The sequence below is a fragment of the Parus major genome, chromosome 11, assembly GCF_001522545.3.
Source record: "Parus major isolate Abel chromosome 11, Parus_major1.1, whole genome shotgun sequence".
In the NCBI taxonomy this organism is placed as follows: Eukaryota; Metazoa; Chordata; class Aves; order Passeriformes; family Paridae; genus Parus; species Parus major.
The window spans coordinates 6,895,573-6,914,311 of NC_031780.1; the positions used below are offsets into that span (position 1 = coordinate 6,895,573).

Here is an 18,739-nt window from a genome sequence, read left to right on the forward strand (position 1 = left end):
CAGTTCCCGAGCATGGCCAGGGCTCTGGTGAGTAAGCTGGAGCAGCAGCTCACATTGCTCATACTGCATCAGCGCCACCCTGGCTCCCTTAGCTTTTTACCAGGTTGTGTTCCCCAAAAATGCACAGCCAGAGGGATGCGGAGCTCGGTGCTGGGATGCTGGACATTCATCTCAGAGGCAGTGGCAGGGATGGTGGCAGGCTCTGTGGAGGCACCTAAGCTGCTCACGGGGGTGGTGGCTGGGCTCTGAGTGTGCTCAGCACGCGTGGCTGTCCCGGTGCAGGCTTGGAGCCCTGGCCTGTGTGTGTTGCCTTGCTCCAGCGCTGAGCAGGAATGCTGAGCATGCAGCAGCTCCAGCCTGGAGCCAAGGGCTGGCCTCCAGCCCTCCAGAGAGAGGGGAGAGGAAGACGTGGCTCCAGGCCCAGCCTGCAGTGAGAAGAGCAATTTGGGGAGAGACCCGCGGTGCTCAGACCTTTCTCTGCACTGTGGCAGGCGGCTGCAGGCAGCTGGCACGGCTGTTGCTGAAGCTCCAGGAGGAGGGGAATGTGCTTGGAGTGGTCTCGGGTCACCAGGCTCTGGAAAAGTTCGATCCAGTGCTGGGAGGAGCTCACTAATGCCAGCAGGTTCTCAGACAAAGTGCCCTTGAGCTCAGGGACTCTTTCCTGCACCAATGCCCAGCTTCCCAACTGGACTGCTGGGAAGGCTCCTTCAGTGGCAGGAGTCCAGGAGTATCCATATCCATATCCATGCTGGGAGAGTTAGCCCAGGAGTAGCTGTATCCATAATGAAAGGATTAAACCAGGAGTGTCCATCCATATCCATGCTGGCAAGATTAGCCCAGGAGTATCCATATCCATAATGAAAGGGTTAAACCAAGATTATCTGCATCCATGCTGGGAAGGTTAACCCAGGAGTATCCAAATCCATGCTGGGAAGGTTAACCCAGGAGTATCCAAATCCATGCTGGGAGGTTTAACTCCTTCCTGCCTGCAGGCACCATTCCTCCATAAATCCGGGAGGGAGTTTTGGAGGGAGGGCAGGCCAGGAGTGCTGCTGGAACTCGGGCAGGAGTCTGTCCTTGTTTTTGTTTGCCAAGCTGGTCCGTGCTGAGCAAGCTCCCAGAGCAGCCAGTGCAGTGTGCCAGCCCTGGCCTTGGCACAGGGAGTGCTTGGCTCCACAACCCAGCCTGGCAGGGCAGGAAGGCGTGTGGCTGAGGGGAGGGTGCAGTCCCCTCTCCTGTTGTCTGCAGGGATACAGCTGCTCCCCAGCAGCAACCAGGAATGGGGTTGGTGGTGCATGGGTAAGTGCAATGTGGCAGTATGGGTCGGTCTACCTCCAGGTACCCCAATTTTTTACTGAGAAGGTGGTCAAACCCTGGAACAGAGAGGTGGTCGATGTCCCAAGCATGCCAGTGGGCATTTGGAGGCATTTGGACAGTACCCTTAACAACATGCTTTAACTTTGTGTCAGACCTAAAGTGCTCAGGCAGTTGGCCCCAATAATCCTTGGATGTCACTTTCAAGTGAAAATTTTCAGTGGTGATACCATGTACAGGGTGTGGGTGGGATCCAGCCCCCTACCTGATCCAGGTGGGATGCTGGATCAAGTGATAACAGAATGGCACACTGGTGCTGACCATGCCAAGCACACGGTGGGTCACCCTGGTGGTACAGGGACAGTGTGGCACTGGGACCTGGGTTGAGAATGGATTGAGAGCAGCCCTGAAGAGAAGAACTTGGGGGTATTGGTTGTACAAGAAGCTCAGCATGACCTGGCCATGTGCACTGGCAGCCCAGAAAGCCAAACATATTCTGCGGTCCATCTTCAGCAGAGTGAGAAACTGGCTGAGAGAGGGAATTCTGCCCCTCTGCTCTGCTCTGCTCTGCTCTGCTCTGCTCTGCTCTGCTCTGGTGAGATCCTTCTGCAGCACTGCGTTCAGTCTGGGGACTCCAGAATGAGAAGGATGTGGACCTGTTTGAGCAAGATCAGAGAGGCCACAAAAATACTCAGAGGTCTGGAGCATCTCTGCTGTGGAGACAGGCTGAGCGAGTAGGGGTAGTTCAGCCTGGAGACGAGAAGGCTCCAGAGAGACCTTGGAGTCCCTTCCAGTACATAAAAGGGCTCCAAAAGACCTGAAGAGGGACTTTAGACAAGAGCATAGACTGACAGGACAAGAGAGTGGCTTCCAAGAGACAGAGGGCAGGATTAGATGGGATATTAAAAATAAATTATTCCCTGTGAAGGTGGGGAGGCCCCGGTACTGGTTGTCCAGAAAACCTGTGGCTATCCTATCCCTGGAAGTATTCAAGGCCAGGTTGGATGAGGCTTGGACTATCCTGGTCTAGTGAAAGGAGTCCCTGCTCACATCAGGGGGTTGAAACCAGTGGGGTGGGCTTTAAAGTCTTTTCCAACCCAAATCATTCTGGGATTCATCAGCTCACTCTGGCAGCCTCTCCTTTTGGCTTGGCTTTTCTCTGGTGGCCTCAGGACCTGCTGTCCCCTCTCCCATCTTTGCATCACTTCTCCTTCCATGTAACCAGGCCAGCCTGGAGAACTGGGCTGGGAGCTGGGACGCCCTGGTTCTCACCGAGCAACCTTGGCAGTAAATGCTGTGCTCCTTGGTGTGGCCCCAGGAGAGTGAGAGTGGTGCAATGATTTCCTTGTCACTGATATTGCCCTGCTCCACTGGGCTCCAAGACCTGATGATGGTCTAATTAGTGTTTCTGCCTCACAGGGCTGGCAGGAGCACTGCGCAGCCTTGTCCTTGCATGGAGGATGTCTCACCAGGGCTGAAAAGGCTTCAGTTCCATTTAAAACTGGGTCAACTCAGTAGGATCTAGGACAGGTAGGAGAAAGATGGTCTTGGAGAAAGGAGAGGAGCAGGGTGCATCCCCTCAAGCACGTGGTTTCCTTACCCCTCTACCTTCAGGGATGCTCAGAGATGTCAGAGTTTAGGAAGTGGACTGGCAGTTGTGGAAGCAGCACGGTCTGACTGTGGCATCCCTCGGGTGACAGCCTGCATTTACACTGGGGCTGCCTGTCCCTTAACTGGGGAAGCTGGGAGTGCTCTTCTGCTGCTTCACTAGGATGCTGGAAGCTGGTGGGATGGGGAATGTGGATCAGTGCCAATCCTCTGCTCCCCCAGAGTGATTTGCAGAGGTCCGAGCACAGCTCAGTTGGATGCAGAAGCTGTGGGGGGAAGGCAGGGTAGGGTGCTGGGTGTCATAGAGGTGGGAGTAAGGATGTTTGGGTGTTCCCTCTGCCACCGACTGACTGACTGCACACCCTTGGTGGTGTCACTTCACTGCTGGAATGTGAAACATGCCCGCGGTCTGTCAGAGAGCGCTGAAGCCTGGGAGGCTGTGTTGGCTCTCGTGGGGGGAGACGGGGCTGGTGAGGGAGGTGTTGCTCCAGCCACTGCTTCCCAAGGGGAAGGGGAGGCTGTGGGCGCTGTGAGCGGCAGGAAGGCAAACAGCCCGGGGCCAAGCGAGCCGGGCTGCCCCCACTCCCCTCGCCTCGGGGGAGGTGGGATCCTGCTCCGGCTCATGGTGGGGTTTGTGGATCCCCGGGAAATGTTGATGGGCCGGCGGGTCTGGAACCCCCGCAGGGCCGCGGCGGCGGTGGCAGCGGCGGTGTTGGTGGTGGCAGTGGTGGCGATGGCGGTGTCGGCAGCGGTGTCGGTCGCCTCGGGGAGGGAGGTGCTCCCGTCCATGCAGCTGCCATTGGCGCTGGCTGGGCCGTGGTTTCCTGCCGAAATCACATGGCTCCCGCGTTTCCATGGAGAGAGCCGGGGTGGGCGCTGCCAAGAGCCTGCACGAACTCCCCGCTTGCTCCCGTCCATGGGAGTGGAACAAAGGGGATGCACCGAGCCAGGCCTGCTTTCGCCCCGCGCCTCGTCCCCCGCCTCTCCTGGGACATGTGAGTGCCACCCGCACCTCCGCACCCCGCGGTCACGGGGGGGTCGGGGGGAGCGGGGTTGGTGGCCTTAGCAGGGCTACACCCTTGGGGGGCCACGTCGCCGCAAAGCCACCGCCCGCCGCGTCCCCTGTGCCGCCACCCCCGGTGGGCGCCCCACGCCGCGCTGGGCTGTCCGGGCACGGCGGCAGGGCGGGGACGGGGACACGGACACGGGGCTCCGCTCCTCCGCCCCACTGCGGTTCGGAGGCATCCTCCGCACCCCGCGGCCCGGCCGGGACCGTGGCCGGAGACGCCCGGAGAAGGAGCTGCCTGACAGTGGGATATCAGGGCGAGCACCCCAGTGTCACCCGGTGCCCCCCGACCCTGTCTAGGATATATCAGCTTCTCCAGCCACTCTTTTGCTCCCGGGTTTGGAATGACGCTGGTGGCATGAACCGTGTCCTGCTCCGAATCCCTTGGGACTCCAGGCAGGGCTACGGGCCGGGGTACGGCGGGCAAAGGAGAAGCTGCCCGTGCCCTTATAGGGCCGTGCCCGAGCGCCTGCGGGACGCCAGGGCCCTGGATCCCGCGGGAGAGGCTGCAGCCATCTCCCGCATCCCAGCCCTGCGCCCGGGCAGGAGCCGGCGGGCTCCGGGGGGACCTGGGTGCACCATGTCAGCTGGGTGCTGCCTCCTCCTCCCCTCCGGGGTGACGGAGGGAGGAATGCTCGGAGGAATTAATGAGACAGATCTCGCTTTGTTGCTGGCCCGATCCTCCTGTCTCCCAGCCCTTCCCAGCCTGCCAAGAAGTGCTCGGGAAGGCCTCGCACCATTAACCCTTCCCCTGCCGCACCTCCGGCCGTTTCCAGAGGTGACTCCCGAGGGCACTGGGAAGTCCTGGCCATGCCATAAACCCCATGCCTTCCGTCTCCTGGCTGGTGGCCTCACTGCGTCCCCCGGGCAGGGCTGGGACGTGAGGCTGTGACGCCGCACAAAATCCGGCTGTGCAGGGCTTGTCACCAGGCTGTCACCAGCTGCATTGCCTCCTCCCCGCTCGTGGGGGTCCCCAGTGCACTGCCACAGTTCCCTGGGTGGAGAGGAGCTGTGGTGGCATGCTGGTATGCCTGGCATGGTGGTGGCTGAGTCCCCATGGAGGACATAGCATGATGGGATTGAGCATGGAAATGGGGGGCAGCAATGGACATGGCAGTGATGGGGGATGGTAGCTGAGAGGTGTTGGGGTGCAGCCAGGGGATAACTGTTGATCTGCAGTGAGGACAGTGGTGAGATCAGGGATGTCTTTTCCCAAGCCTTGCTGAGGCTCCTAGTCAGAGCTGCTGGCTGGGTTGCAGCAGGATGGCTGCAATGGGCATCGTCCAGTGCTGGCTGGATAGGAGGAGCTGCATGGGCACAGGGTGTCCCCCAGGAATGTCACCAGGCTGGGCTCCAGATCGTGCCCGTGCTGAGGCTCAGCAGATGCATTGGAACTCCTGCCATGACACTGACCTAAAAGACAGGACCCTGGGAAACCCATGGTGGGCAGGGAGCAGCTGGCATTTGAGATCCCCAGGGTGCAGTGAAGGCAGCCCAAGCCCTGGCTTTGCGTGGGCTGAGGCCAGTGCTGGGCTGGGACGAGCTCCCCGCCGCGTGCTTTGGGGTTATTTATAGGGCTGCCATTTATATCGCTTCTATTTCTGCTGCTGTGTGGGGACGAGGCGAGGAAGTGAGGGGGGAGGGCTCCACTCTGCCACCGCCCCGTGCCCGGCCCCTCCAGGAAGGGATGCTGCCGACAGCATTAGGGCCAGCCTGGCTAGGGGTAGAGCCTGGCTTGGCACAAGGGCTGGTCCTTCTCCAGCCCTCAGGGCATCCACTTGTGGAAAAAACTCTGAAAAAACTTGGGCTACCAGGATTTTTTGGAGTTGGCTTTGCCAGTTTTAGCAGAAAGTAAAGTCCGAGAAGTCAGCTGTAGCATTGTGGTGGGGGTGACCACCTGCAGCTCTAGGAGCAGCTGTCCCAGCCCAAACAAAACACTTGGTCACTTACTGTGCTTCTCCTGTAAGCCATGACTGTGTGTCTTCTTGCCAAAATTGTCATCTCCTGCCTTCTCCCAGGACTCCCCCATGGCCAGGAGCTTTTTGGCCCCTCACCAGGCTGGTGCTGATTCCATCTCCACCAACCTTTTTGGCCAGCCATTACTTTTGACACCGACTGAGGCTGGCCTATGCCCTTTCCTATCAGATTTCCAGCTGCGGTGACGTTCTCAGCCATTTAAGGATGTCTGTGGCTGGGGAGTACTTGTCCAAAACAGCCTGAAATAGCTTCTTCATCACCTTGGCCTTTGGTGCTGGTGCCACCAAGGCAGCATTGGGTTGGGGCTGGTGGCTTCTCCAGGGGCTGGGTGGGCTCAGCCCCAGTGCTGATGGTCCCTGGGCCAGCAGGGAGAAGCTGGACAATTTCCCTAGGACTCTGCTGGCAGGATGTGGGATCTATGGGAAGCTGGTCTTCTATCCCATGCAGGGCAGGGAAGTGGGAATAACCTGCTGGATTTTTCTGCCTGTGCACAAACTGGCCGTGGCTGTACTTGTGTGTCCAAGCACAGCTGCCCATGGAGTGTTTTGTTTGTACGTTCAGCTGTTGTGGTTGTGGTGGGGATGCACAGGGCAGCTCCCCAGGTCTGGTAAAAGGAAGGTATAAAGGGACACTGCCAAAAAGGGAGCACCTGGGGCATTACACCCACATCCCTGCTGCAGAGGAAGGACTGAGACAGCCACCCTGGCAGGTTGAGCTGAGCCAGAGTGCTGAATATGCAGGGAAGCCCCCTGAGCTGAAGAGTCACATGGAGATGTCCCCTTCATTGCACCCACTCCCTATCCCTGGCCAAGCCAGGAGCAGGAACTCATTTAACTCAATTACCACCCTGGTGCTGCTGGCATGACTTGTGTCCTTCCTCTGCCCTCCCTTGGCAAGGTGTCCTGAGCTGTCAAGCCCCGCCAAGTGCCGTGCAGAGTGCTGTGAGGTGCTCAGAGCGCGGCTGATGTGATGTGTCCTTCTCCGGTGCCTTCTTCCCTTTCGGAATGTCTGATCCTGTCTCCTGCCTGCTCTTGGTGGTGTCCCCAAGGGTGATGCCCAGGATGGTGCCATGCCAGGCACCTCACCCATGTGTCAGCTGCCGCACAGATCCCCCTGGGACTGCAGGCTATGGAGAGGCAGAGTCCCCGCAAGCAGCACAGCCTGGCTGTCACCCCTCTGCGAGGGAAGCCTGGAAGTCCCCTCATTCTGCGTGGCACCGGGGAACGCCCCTCCCGCGGTCGGGGCAGCTTTAGCGTGGCTTTTTCATTAGCCTTTAATGAGAACAAACAAGCTGGCATGGGCCGGCGCTGCGGGCGCGCTGCCTGGCCGTGTGCCGGGCGCTGGCTCCGCACGGCTGCCAGCACGGCGCAGGCTTTGCACAAGGATGGTCAGAGCCGGGGCGGTGCCGGCAGTGATGCCATTCCCCGGGGAGAAGCAGCACGGGGTGAAAAGCCGGGTGGTGGCCGCTGCCCGCGGCAGCCGCCAGGATGGGACTCTGCCCATCGGTGGGGAGAGCCGGGGGGATGCATCGTGTCCAGGCGAGGTAGGAGACACGGTCTTTGTGCAGGTTCTGGAAGGCTGGGGTGGAGATGGGCTTTGCAGCGTGCTGGGCTGCTGGCTCCCCACGGCCCGTGGCACTGGCATGGTGGGCTGCAGGCTGGTGGGCATCTGGGATGGTTTTTCTTTGGATGCTTCTCAGAGCCAGCCCAGCCTCGCCAGCTCCAGCTGCTCTCCCAATGTGGTTGATGCTGTGCACCCACTCAGGCACCCACCTGGGCACTGGGACCTGAGAGTCATGGCACTCTCTGATGACACTGCTGCAACCCCAGCTCTGCAGGCCTGACTGTGGCTGGCTCTGAGCCACGTGTGGGTACCCACAGTCCATGGGGCAGCCATGTCACCATATGTGGGAGACCCTGATGCTTCTTATCCCCTATGGGACCTGCAGGGAGAGGATCTGCTCTGGGCTGGGGAAGCAATCCCACAACAGGCTCACTTTCTGGGGTCGGGTTAACTTTGGAGGAGAACCTCATATCTGCAAGGATCCCCAAGGCTGTCCCAGTGCTTTTCCTTCTGAACCTCTCCTGACCTTGCTCTAAAATCAGCAGCAAACAGGAAAGGAGCCTGGGAGGAAGGTGTTTCTTCCTGCTCCAGTGATGTGGTGAGGGCAGCTGATCCCAGCCTGGACAGAGCTGGCTGCTCCATCCTTTGTCCAACCTGGAGGGGGGTGCCAATCTTGGGTATTCCCAGGACCAGCACTGAAGCATGGTGACATCTGTGTCGCAGAGTCTCCTGATTGTTTAGGGCACTAAACAGGGAGTTGTGGGCCCGAGAGATGCTTGCTGGCTGCTGGGATTGGCATGGAGGGCAGGTGGGTCTTCCACACTGTGCTGTGGAGCTGGACCCCCATGGAAAGCAGGACAGACATTCCCACATGGGAATTGCACCCCAGCGTCTTTGGAGAGCCCTGCGAGGAAGCCCTGGCTGAAGCAAGCTCCTCCAAGGCTTTGGATACTCAGGATGCTCAAAGTAGGGACTTTTGAGCAAGGAAACCCTTTTCACAGTTGCTCCTGGGTCTTGGAGGGTGCCCAGAGGCATGCCACGCGATTGCATGCTGTGGGAAGCCTACAGCAAAGCCACGGTGGTTTTATATATATAAAGATATATCTATATATATTTATTGTATTTGTATATACTTATATGTAAACCCAAGCGATGCAGAAGCAAGCGGCAGTGGTGTGAGCGTCTGCTGCCCACGGCTTTGTGCCTGCCCACGGTGGAGGCAGCAGGGATGGGGCGGGGGGCTGTGCATCCCCACCCAGCCTCGGGTGCAGCTCAGGGCCAGCGCTGCGTTCGGCAGGACGCTGTGCGCTCCCTGGCATGTGCTCGGCCCTGGGTGCCGGCAGGAGCGGGGGTCTCCGAGGGAAGCGATCCAGAGAGGGGCTGCAGGGGAGGTTTGCAGTGTGTTCCCCTCCCCTCCACCCGTGCCTCAGTTTCCCTAGGGGAGCGGTGGGGAGGGAAGGATAAGGGATCAAACTGTGCTGTGCTCCGGGAGTAGCCGGTGCTGGTGGGGCCCCTTCCCTCCAAGGGGGTCAGGCATCCTCCCGTGCCCTCCCGTCCTCCGTCCCCTTGAGTCACGCCGGGGCTGCGGCGCTGGGCAGTGATGTCAGCCCGTGGGCAGGGGAAGCGGGGGAGGAGACTGCTGCCCGGGGGAGCCCTCCGGCCACGGCCCCCACACTGGGGCGGACAGACGGACGGACGGCATGAGAGAGCAGCAACCAGCCGGGACGCTGAGCCCAGCCCGAGGGGGATGTGCTGCTGCAGCACGCCATGAATGGCAAACCGAAAGGTACCGAGCACCGGCAGCACCAGGGCTCCCCAGCAAACCGCGATGATTTGGGGACCCCCAGCTGTTTGAGGCTCTTGGGGTGACATGGCTGGGCTCAGGCGGGGTTTTTTGGGGTGAGGAGTTTTCTTGAGAGGAAAGCTGTCCCTGGCAGGGACACCAAGGACATCTGCACCCACCACCTGCAAGGGACACAGTTGTCATGGCAGGTTGTGGTGATGGGGTGCCAGAACAGGGTGTCCATGCAGGACAAGATCCCCTGGCTGCCTGATCTTGGTGTTGCCTACACTGAGATCCGGGCTCTGTGTCTCAAGGCATGAGAGGGGCCACAGCTACCAGGTGATGCACCCCTGATGCCATGGCAGCCCCCAATGCCATGGCAGCACAGTTTTCCTTGGCAAACTGTTCTCCCCACTCATGCCCCCATGTCTGATGAGGACAAACAGAGCCCATCTCCATGTCGAGCATCCCTGGCATGGTGGCCCCAGGGGACTTGGGGTTGCGTTTGTGCACTTGGACCCAGTTGTTTGGGCAGGATTTGTGGGGGCAGCTACTGGTACCAAACAGAGCATCCTAGAGATGAGGAGATCAGGGGGAAGGTGGGACCTCCACAAGGTCCCAGGATTATCCTTCTAGAGGATCCGAGCACTTCTGAGAGGGATCACAGCCCACTTAGGAGCAGAGTCTGGTGCCCATGGCCAGGATGCAGCCCCATCTGACAAGGCCCGGAGATGAGTGGTGTCTGTGGGGATCCTGACTGGGTGCTTGGTTTGTGCCTTCGATGGTGGGGACTTCACCAGCACCACAGTAATCCTGGGCTGGTTCCCAGGAGCCATCCTGGAGAGCACATTGGGCTTGAGCTTTGCCAGCCCCAGTGGTGGCCGCTTCCCTGCGTTACAGTTCGGGTTTGCATCTCCTTCGGGTTGGAGACAGGGAGACCATGGGATGAGTGGCAGGGTCGGGGGCTGTGAGCCCCCCCGAGGAACTGGCTGTGAGTGTCTGTCTGTGCCGTGCCCTGCCCTTCCGCAGGGATACTCCGCGGGGTAAATAAGCACTTCCTCCAATTCTTCCCATTCGCAGCTCCTTCCCTTTCCTGTCGCCCTCCCACTTGGCCCAAGGAGCCAGCAGCCTCCCATGGCCACAGGGGCGGATATCAGGGCCATGTCCCTGCTGCCATGGGGCTGACAGCCCCCAGCACCCATCCAACCCAAACTGCCAAGAGCGGTCGGCACCAAACAACCAAACTGTCATTCCCTGTTCCGGTGGGAACTGTGGGGCTGTGACCTTATGGCTGGGACTTTCTCTCCGGGTGAGTCACGGGAGCCGGGATGTGCCATTCATGACTCATCTGATTCCCAAAAGCCCCCAGTCCCTCTCCTTGCCTAGCTCAAGGAGGAGCCGGGGGTGTCCTGCCTTCCTGGAGGAGAGGCAGAGCGTGGAGAGGTCCGGGAAGAGGCGGCTCTCAGGCTCTTTGTGACCAAGGCGGCATGGCTTCGCTCCCCGGATGCTCCCATCCTCTGTGCTGAGCGGGGATGAGGAGTGATGGGAGGGAAGAACTGCTCCAGCCCACGCTGGGAGCCGGCCAAGGGCTGTCCCGGGGCCGGAAGGGGCCGGCGGGGGCCGGGGTACGTGCCTGGGTTGGGGCAGCGGGGCCACAGCTGTGCAAACACGGATGCAGCGGCTGCTCCGGGGGGAGCCGAGCCAGCGGGCTGAGTTCACAGGCTCCCGAGGTCACCCCCGCCGTGCGCCCAAGTTTCACCCAAAGGTGCTGGGGCAGGACCCCCCACATGCCCCAGACGCCACGGGCAGAATGGATGTTCCTGTGGCCATCGTGGCCTCCCTCACTGAGGGACACTGGTGCCCTGCTGTGCCCCAGGGGTGGCCGCAGTGCCATCCGTGCAGGGACCGCAGCCCACCCCCCTTGGGTACCCTTAGGTGCTGCTGGTTGGTCCTGGGTGTCTTCCCTGAGGTGAGGGGTGCTGGAGGCTGCTGGGTGGGCATCGGTGGCCTTCAGTGAGTGACATCCCTGGAAGTGCTGGTCACAGCACCCCCAGCTCCCATGGCTGCAGGGCTGGGGACTCAGGGGGAGCCAGTTTGGGGCGTCTCCGACCAGGGCAGTGTTGATAAACCCGCCGGAGCGACCTCAGGCTGGTGTCTGAGTGTCGGAAACAGAAACCAGCTGGGACCAACCCAGCCGGTCGGACTGCCCCCTCCGCTGCTCAGACCAGCATTCTTGGGATCCCAATCATCTCCAGAGCACCGGGAGTCGAGAGAGGAGCCGGCGGCCGGGCTGGAGAGCCCCGGGGTGGGCTCCAGCACCCTGTGCTGTGCTGCCTGTTCAGCTGCTCGCTGCCCTTTTGGGTGCTACCCACGGGCAGTGCTGGCCGAGGACGGACGGAGGGTCACACTCCGGGATTTCATTTCCTACGCTGGAAGATCTGAAGGAAGTGTGTGGCACGAAAAAGGTGAAAAGCTTGGTTGGGAGGCATGTTTGTTAGCACTGAGCCCTAACTAAGGGCAGAGGACAGTGGGGCTTGCTGGGACTGAACTGTTGGGGCAGGACCTCTTCTGCTTAGGAGGGAGAAAGGATGTGCTTGGGGCTTTAGCCCATGGCAGGGACAGGAGTGTGCCGGTGCTCTGCTGGTGCCAGCCTCATGGTAAGCCTGGCACGGGGCTCACCAGCCTGAGCGAGATACGGTGCCCAGTGGTCCCGTCCAAGCGTGCCCCAGGCTCTGCTCCCTGCAGGGGCTGGCTGTGCTGCTGGTACCAGGTACCTCTTATCTCGGTAATGTCAGGAATGCACTATGCTGGGGATTTTTCCTCCTCTGTGAGCCAAGCCCAAGAGTGCCAGGAACAGAGACCCCACATCCCGCCTGCCCTGCCTCTTTCAGGCAGCGCTGCCATTCAGCACCCGGCCAGCTGCCCGCTGCTGCTGGGCTGGAGCATCCTTGGGGCTGCTGGGGCATTACTCCTGTAGAGCAGGGCTATGGTGTCCCCCTCCTCCAGGGGAGCTTGGGGTCCTGGCACCTCGGATCTTGGTTGCAGGGTGCCATGGTGTGTTGTAGTGGATGTTTGGGGGAGAGCCGGGTCCAGGGCTGGACCAGGGACATGGTTCTCTCAGCAGCCACTGCTCCCTGTGCCAGGGAGGGAGCATCGTGTGCTTTGGAGCTGGACCCAGCACAGCACAAGTGTCTGCTGAAGCCTCTGAGGTGCCTGGGTGAGTGGCTGTAGATTGCTCTGACTGCTAGGGAGTTGTGCTGGAGCATCAGTCCCCTCCAGCACACCCAGCATCCTTCTCCCCCTCCAGCATCCTCCTCCCCTTGATGCTTTCAGCATCCTTCTCTCCTCTGACAGCCTCAGTGTCCTTCCCCAGTGCAGGCTCCTGCCTGGGAAACCCTCCTTAGAGGTCCCTCTGTGCTCCAGAACGACAACATGTGCTGGAGAAGGATGGGTTGGCAGGACTGTCCTCACCCTGAGCTGTGACCTGCCCCACACAAGACAGCCTTATCCTATGGGTGCTCTCCCTATGGCTGAGCCACTGCAGCACCCAGCAGGGGAGCAAGCACGGGTGCCACAGGCCCTCCTCACTCAGTGGGGAGCTGATTAAAGAGCCCTGCAGAGGGTAATCTGCCCAGGCCTGCAGGTCAGCCGGGCTGCCAGGGATTACAGCTCTTCGTAATGAGCTTAATTGGGACAGTGTTGTCCTGGAAAATGGAGGGACTGGCACCCAGATAACGCTGCGTCCGTGGGACCCGCCGAGCGGCTCCGTGGTGTGGGCTGGGACACGAGTCGCAAGGGGGAACCAGATGGACCTGCTGCCTCCTGGCTCCACTGGGATAGGGGTGAGTGGTGGTGGTGGTGGTTAGCTTTGACTGCAAATGGCTCCGGCACATCCTGGGCGCTGCAAATCCCTGTCCCCAGCCTGGTGTGGGGGGTGGCAAGGAGCACAGTGCTGGGGGGATGCCCACCAGAGGCTGAGTGGGTGTGAGCCATGTGGGACCAGGCCCAGCTGGGGTCCTGGGTGCTGGGGGACACGAGGAGGGAGAGGGGATGGCGGCGGAAGCCCCAGCAGTGCCTGTGTCCTTGTGCTGTTCACTGTCAGCCATGCTGGAGACAGGAGGAAAAGCAAAGTGAGCTCCTGAGGATGGATGGAGGTGGCTCTGGCTCAGTCTGTCAGCCAGGGAAGCTGTGCATCCCTAGGATCCTGCCTGGCTGTTCCTGGTGGGGTGAATGACTGCCAGGTACCGTGAGCAGCTGCTGCAGCTCTTCTCAGGGCTGGCTGGGACAGGGGGATTGACCTGCCATCAGTGGTGCCAGAATGAAGTGGAGCATCCTGCATCCTGCTCCTCTGTGGCTGCCCAGTGGGCTGGGCTCCTCCATGTGCACAGCTGGCACTGCTAGGGGTGGCAGAGCCAGGAGCCCTGTTCTCCTCTGCTCTTGCCTTGTCCTTTGAGTTGCCCTCCCCAAGCCCCGGCCCTGGCCAGGGCTATAGGAATGGTTCCTGTGACACAGAGTGGCAGCCAGGTCCAGGCCCTGAGACTCAGAAATCTGCTCCATCCCCGGCTGGCATCAACTGCACTGGCTGTGGTGGGGACAGGCAGGTCACAGCAGTGGTTTCAAGGCTCCTGACACTGTCACTGCCAGGAGCGGAGGACAGGGTGCAGCAGCCATGGGGCTGGACACGTGTGGCCTGCACAAACTTTCCAGGATCTGTCAGGGAATGGCTTGGCCTTTTCTCCCCCCACGCAGAGCTCCTGGCAAAGCTGGGAACTTTCCAAAGTGCTTTGTTGTCCTTGGGTTTCCCTCCTGGTTGCTGGAGTGAGCGGAAGCAAGTGAGGAGACAGCAAAGGGCTGGGCAGACGGGTCCAGCCCTGTGTTTTTCCTGCCCCTGCAGCAGGGTGGCACGGGTGACAACGGACATAGGACAAGGTGGGGCTCAGGAGGAGATGTCTGGGCTTGGGCAGAATGTAGAGTTTGCCATGGACGTGTCTGGGAAAGGCCATGGTAGGCACTGGGCTTCAGCCCCTTTCTGTGACTCCCATAGTTCCAGCCTGGGACACATCTGTCTGGGTATGCCCACTGAGAGCTCACAGTGCCCAGAGCCCCACTTCACCAAGGGCAGTATCTCTGGGGACAGCATGGGATCTGTGTCCCGGTGCCACCAGGAGTGTTCTTGGACTGAGAGAGTGGGAAGTCTCCCAACCCATGGTCCGTGGGTACTGTTCTCAATTCTCCTGGCAGTCCTGCCTGCCTGTGTGTCCTCACCCTGCTGCTGGTGACCCTGATGTCTCATTGTCCCCAGGGCGGCCCTCCAGGTCACAGTCAACAATGTCACTGTCTGTGCGCCCGCAGCGCCGAGTCCTCGTCACCAAGATCAATAGGAGCCAGTCCTTCGCCGGAGTGAACTCATCGGCCGACCGGCCCTTCAGGTAGGAGATGGGTGCTCATGCTGCCTGCCACGAGGTATGGGGACAGGCCTGGGCTTTGTGGTGGGACCTGCTGTGCATCCTGAGGCTCCTTCCCATCCAGCTGTCCCAGCATCTCCCTCAGGGATCTTTTTGGTAGCCAGGGGCTGTTGCACAGGGGGCTGCAGGGAACACTGAGGCCATGTAGGAGACAGAGCCCATCATCCCAGCCTTCTGCCATGCCATGCCCCAGGTGGGGTGAGGACCCTGCAGTCCTGTGGCTGCTGCCAGAGAGGACAGAGGGGCCAGGTGTAGCTCACCTCATTCTTCAACCAGCTCTTCAGACCTTCCCTGTGACCATATCATAATGTTTAATGGGTGCGGTAGAGCTGGGGTGGCTTTGAAGTGTCTTGATGGCCTTGACATCCTGCGGCAGCCAGTTTTGGGGCTGAATGCTGGTGTGAATCAGGGTTTCCTCAGGGTCACCTCAAACCTATCATTTGAAAGGTTTTACCAGCTGCCTGCCAGCTGCAGTCTGAGGAGAAGCTGTTCCCTGCTGCATCCTCTCCATCCACCGATGATGTTATGGTCCCTTCATACCCTTTCTCCTCCTCTCTGCTGAGCATCCCCACATGCTGCACTTCCCCACCAACCCTCTCTGCACCATCCCTAGCTCCTGGCTACTGTCTTGAAGATAGTTCTTGGGTAGCAGGCAGAGCCTCCCTGTGCTCTGACCTCCTGCCCTGCTCAATTTTGTCCCCAAGTCCTGCTCAGCCTCTGGGCCAAGTGACACTTTTTGGGTCACCAGCACATTGCTGGATTTGTGGGTACCAGAGGGTTAGGGGCCCTCTGGTACCCACAGAGAAGAGGGAGACCTTACAGATGCCTGCAGCCAAGTGCTTGCTGGGGGGATGCATGTTGGAGATGTCTCCAGGGACCATGGAGGATGGGAAGGAGAAGGAATGGTGAAAATTAGGTGCCTACCTATCGCTTGGGAGGAGGCCAAGACATATTCATTTCCCCACCGATGATTCGGGGAAGTCTTTTGGTCACTTCTGTGAAGAGTAGCACAGGATGGGAGGTACTGCCTGAGGCTGGGAAATGAGGAGCCCATGGTGTCTCCTGGGCACTGGTAGCACGGCGATGCTTTGGAAGGAGGAAGGGAAGAGCCGGTCTGAGTGAGGCATTGCTGGCTGGGCTGGGGAGTGCCTCCATTGCACAAGGCAGGAAGGGTGGTGTTTGGGTCCCAGCGCTGGGCCGGCGTCCCGCGGGTCGGCTGGGGGAGGCAGCTCCATCCAGCAGGTTTGGTGACATCTGGAGAGGCATAGCATCAATGAGCATGTCCCTGCCCCATGTTGCTGTGCTGGGTGATGAGGTGACAGGGCTGCCGGTCCCCAGGATGCTTCCGTGCTAGATTGGGGTCTTTGTGATGGAGCCGGGCATGGCCCCCTTAGAGGGCAACCAGGGCTGGAGATGTCCCCAGGTACCCTCCAGGAATTCAGTTTGTCTCCAACTGGTGCCATCTTTCTTTGCCTTGTCTCCCCCCAGCTGGCACGAGGGACCCCCCCACCTCCGCAGAGGCTACACCAAGGCCAAACTCTTGGACCCCACTGGGACAGTGTTGCCTTCCTGCTCTTCTCCATCTTCGCTTTTGTGGGTTTCTCCTTGTCTTTCCCACGGCTTTGGGGCAGCTAAGTGCATTGCCAGGGGGCTGCAGGCACGTGGTGCAGGCAGCGCTGCTCAGTCTCGTGGCTCTGTGTCTTCCAGCCCTGCTGGATGCTTAGAATGGTGGCCAGGGAGTCCTGGGAGGGGCAGGCAGGTCCCAGTGGACCTGGCCTCCATGCCAGAGATCGTCCTTGTCTTGAGACAGAGTGCCTGGCTGGCTGGGGCACCCAGAAGGACCCTGGTGCTGTGTGCTGATCCCAGCCTCTCTCCCCAGGAATCTCTCACCCTTCACCCCCACTGTCTCCCGCAAGACTGGCTCCAGGGTCAGTAGGATGTTCTCAATGTCCCACAAATCCCCACCACCCAAGGTGCCTCAGCCCAACCGCCTGGACGAGGTGTACGAAGCTCTGAAGAAGGGCCTGACGTAAGTGCTGGGTGGGTGGAGGCAGGGAGCTCCTGATGGGCATGGGGACAGCTTGTGACATGGCTTGGGGTTGGTAGCTCTCTGCTCCCAGCAGGCAGGGACATGCCAGCTCTCTTGGGCATGTTGCCTCGGGGTCCCAGATTGTATGGGATCCCACACCCCACCACATCTTATGTAGAGGCACATATGGATTCCCACACCTGTGTGCTGGAATAGGGAGTGTTGCCACATGTGCTGGGTTGGTGTGGGCTGTGGGAAGCAGGAGCCCTGGACACAGCCATCCCAACCTGACCCCCATGATGTGGTTGCCCCCAGAGCCTACCTGGAGGTGCACCAGCTGGAACTGGAGAAGCTCAGCACACAGATCCGTGAGTCCAAGAGGAATTCACGCCTGGTGAGTGCCGCTTGGGAAGAGCCTTATGGGGAATGGTGCTTTGGGTAGACAGCTGGGGTCATGGGCACAGCTGGGACAACTTGTGGTCCATCTGTGCCTGGGGCAGAGTCTGTTTCTGTGGCGTTGTAGGGGCCAGCCCAGGCTCTGGTGTTGGGGCTCTCATGCCTCTGTCATGCACTCTCCAGCCCTGGCTGGGTGCTGCATGTCCCACTGCCGTGCTATGGGTGGTGGGTGCCGTGTGCTGGGTCTTCTTTGGGTGGGCAGAGCTGGCTTTGTGCTACGTCTTATCCCTCTCATCTTTCCTCCAGGGCTTTCTCTACGATCTGGATAAGGTAAGCGGGATCAGTGTCTCATCCCCCTGTATTCCCCTTCCTTGTGCCTGGGATGTGCCACTGCCAGCCCCGCTCTGCTAGCACTGCCCTGCTGCCTTGTCCCCTGGGAAGGAGAGGGACTTGGGCTCTGCAGGCAGGGTGGTCCAGGTGGGCAGGGGATAAAGCAGAGATGATCTTGTAACCCCTTTCAGGCAAACAGAAGCTGTTGTTAGTGAGTGCAGGGCTTGGTTTAGCTCACAGGCTGGGAAAAAAGGCATCCTGGAGCCTGGCTTGGCTCCTGGAGGACCTTCTGGTGCACGGGAGTCTGGAGAGGAGGCTGCAGCACATGGGTGCTTCCCACTGGCTGCCACCCAGCAGCTCCCAGGCAGGACCTGCCCCAGCCTGAGTGCAGGGGACGCAGAGGCCACATCCTGACCCGTGACTCCTCCACGGAGGGGCTGCACTGCCTCTCACACCATCTCCTCTGCTTTTCCAGCAAGTGAAGTCAATCGAGCGGTTCCTGCGTCGCCTGGAGTTTCATGCCAGCAAGGTGAGAGCTGTGGCAGTGCTGGGGTGGCCGTGCTGTCCCCAGCCCTGCTCCTCACCGCAGCTGGGGCCTGTCCTTGCAGATAGATGAGCTGTATGAGGCTTACTGCATCCAGCGGCGGCTCCGTGATGGAGCCCACAACATGGTCAAGGCTTACAGCACAGGCTCGCCAGGCAGCCGGGAGGCACGCGAGAGCCTGGCCGAGGCCAGCAAGGGCTACAAGGAGTACACAGAGGTGAGGCAGCTGGCTGGGGTGGGCTGGCAGAGTGCTGAGTCCATGGGTGGCTGCTCATGGGTCCTGTCCATCCGTCTGTTCCCAGAACATGTGTCTGTTGGAGAATGAGCTGGAGAGCCAGCTGGGCGAGTTCCACGTCCGGATGAAAGGTACCATGTCCTGCTCTATCCCTATCCTGCTGCCTGCCTGCCTGCCTGCTGCCTGCTGATGCCCCTCTGCCTTCTCTTGCAGGACTGGCAGGCTTTGCCCGGCTTTGTGCTGGTGACCAGTATGAGGTTGGTGGGACCATATGGGTTGGGTTCTGCTCTTCCTCTTCCCTATTGTCCTTGGGGTGTCTCAGGGGTGTAGGTGGGTGCTGGTGTGGAGGGCATGTTGCAGGGTGATGGCGGGTGGCACGGGTCCATGGCCATGCCTAGGGACATACAGAAAGCACCCATCACCCTGGGG

General features: G+C 60.2%; 2 protein-coding genes across 12 annotated transcripts in view; one reads left to right on the forward strand and one right to left on the reverse strand.

Moving 5' to 3' along the window:
- Positions 1–18,739, reverse strand: part of LOC107209709 (C-factor-like) — a 136,335-nt gene that overhangs the window by 21,274 nt on the left and 96,322 nt on the right. Inside the window, exon 5 of the mRNA XM_019007986.1 lies at positions 5,402–5,416. Coding sequence (XP_018863531.1) covers positions 5,402–5,416 — 15 coding nt within the window. The remainder of the gene's footprint in view (positions 1–5,401; positions 5,417–18,739) is intronic.
- RIPOR1 (RHO family interacting cell polarization regulator 1) overlaps positions 1–18,739 on the forward strand; it is a 32,389-nt gene that overhangs the window by 5,968 nt on the left and 7,682 nt on the right. For 3 of the 11 annotated variants that reach the window (XM_015639578.2, XM_015639581.1, XM_015639579.2), the window contains exons 1-10: positions 3,530–3,917; positions 14,614–14,740; positions 16,265–16,369; positions 16,656–16,805; positions 17,121–17,199; positions 17,508–17,531; positions 18,007–18,060; positions 18,140–18,292; positions 18,378–18,441; positions 18,524–18,567. In XM_015639578.2, coding sequence (XP_015495064.1) covers positions 3,545–3,917; positions 14,614–14,740; positions 16,265–16,369; positions 16,656–16,805; positions 17,121–17,199; positions 17,508–17,531; positions 18,007–18,060; positions 18,140–18,292; positions 18,378–18,441; positions 18,524–18,567 — 1,173 coding nt within the window. In that variant the 5' untranslated portion in view covers positions 3,530–3,544. Of the gene's footprint in view, positions 1–3,529; positions 3,918–7,246; positions 7,509–9,208; positions 9,315–10,583; positions 10,621–11,355; positions 11,777–14,613; positions 14,741–16,264; positions 16,370–16,655; positions 16,806–17,120; positions 17,200–17,507; positions 17,532–18,006; positions 18,061–18,139; positions 18,293–18,377; positions 18,442–18,523; positions 18,568–18,739 lie in introns of those variants that run through there. The other 8 variants (XM_033517154.1, XM_015639585.3, XM_015639580.1 and 5 more) reach the window with 6 other exon arrangements.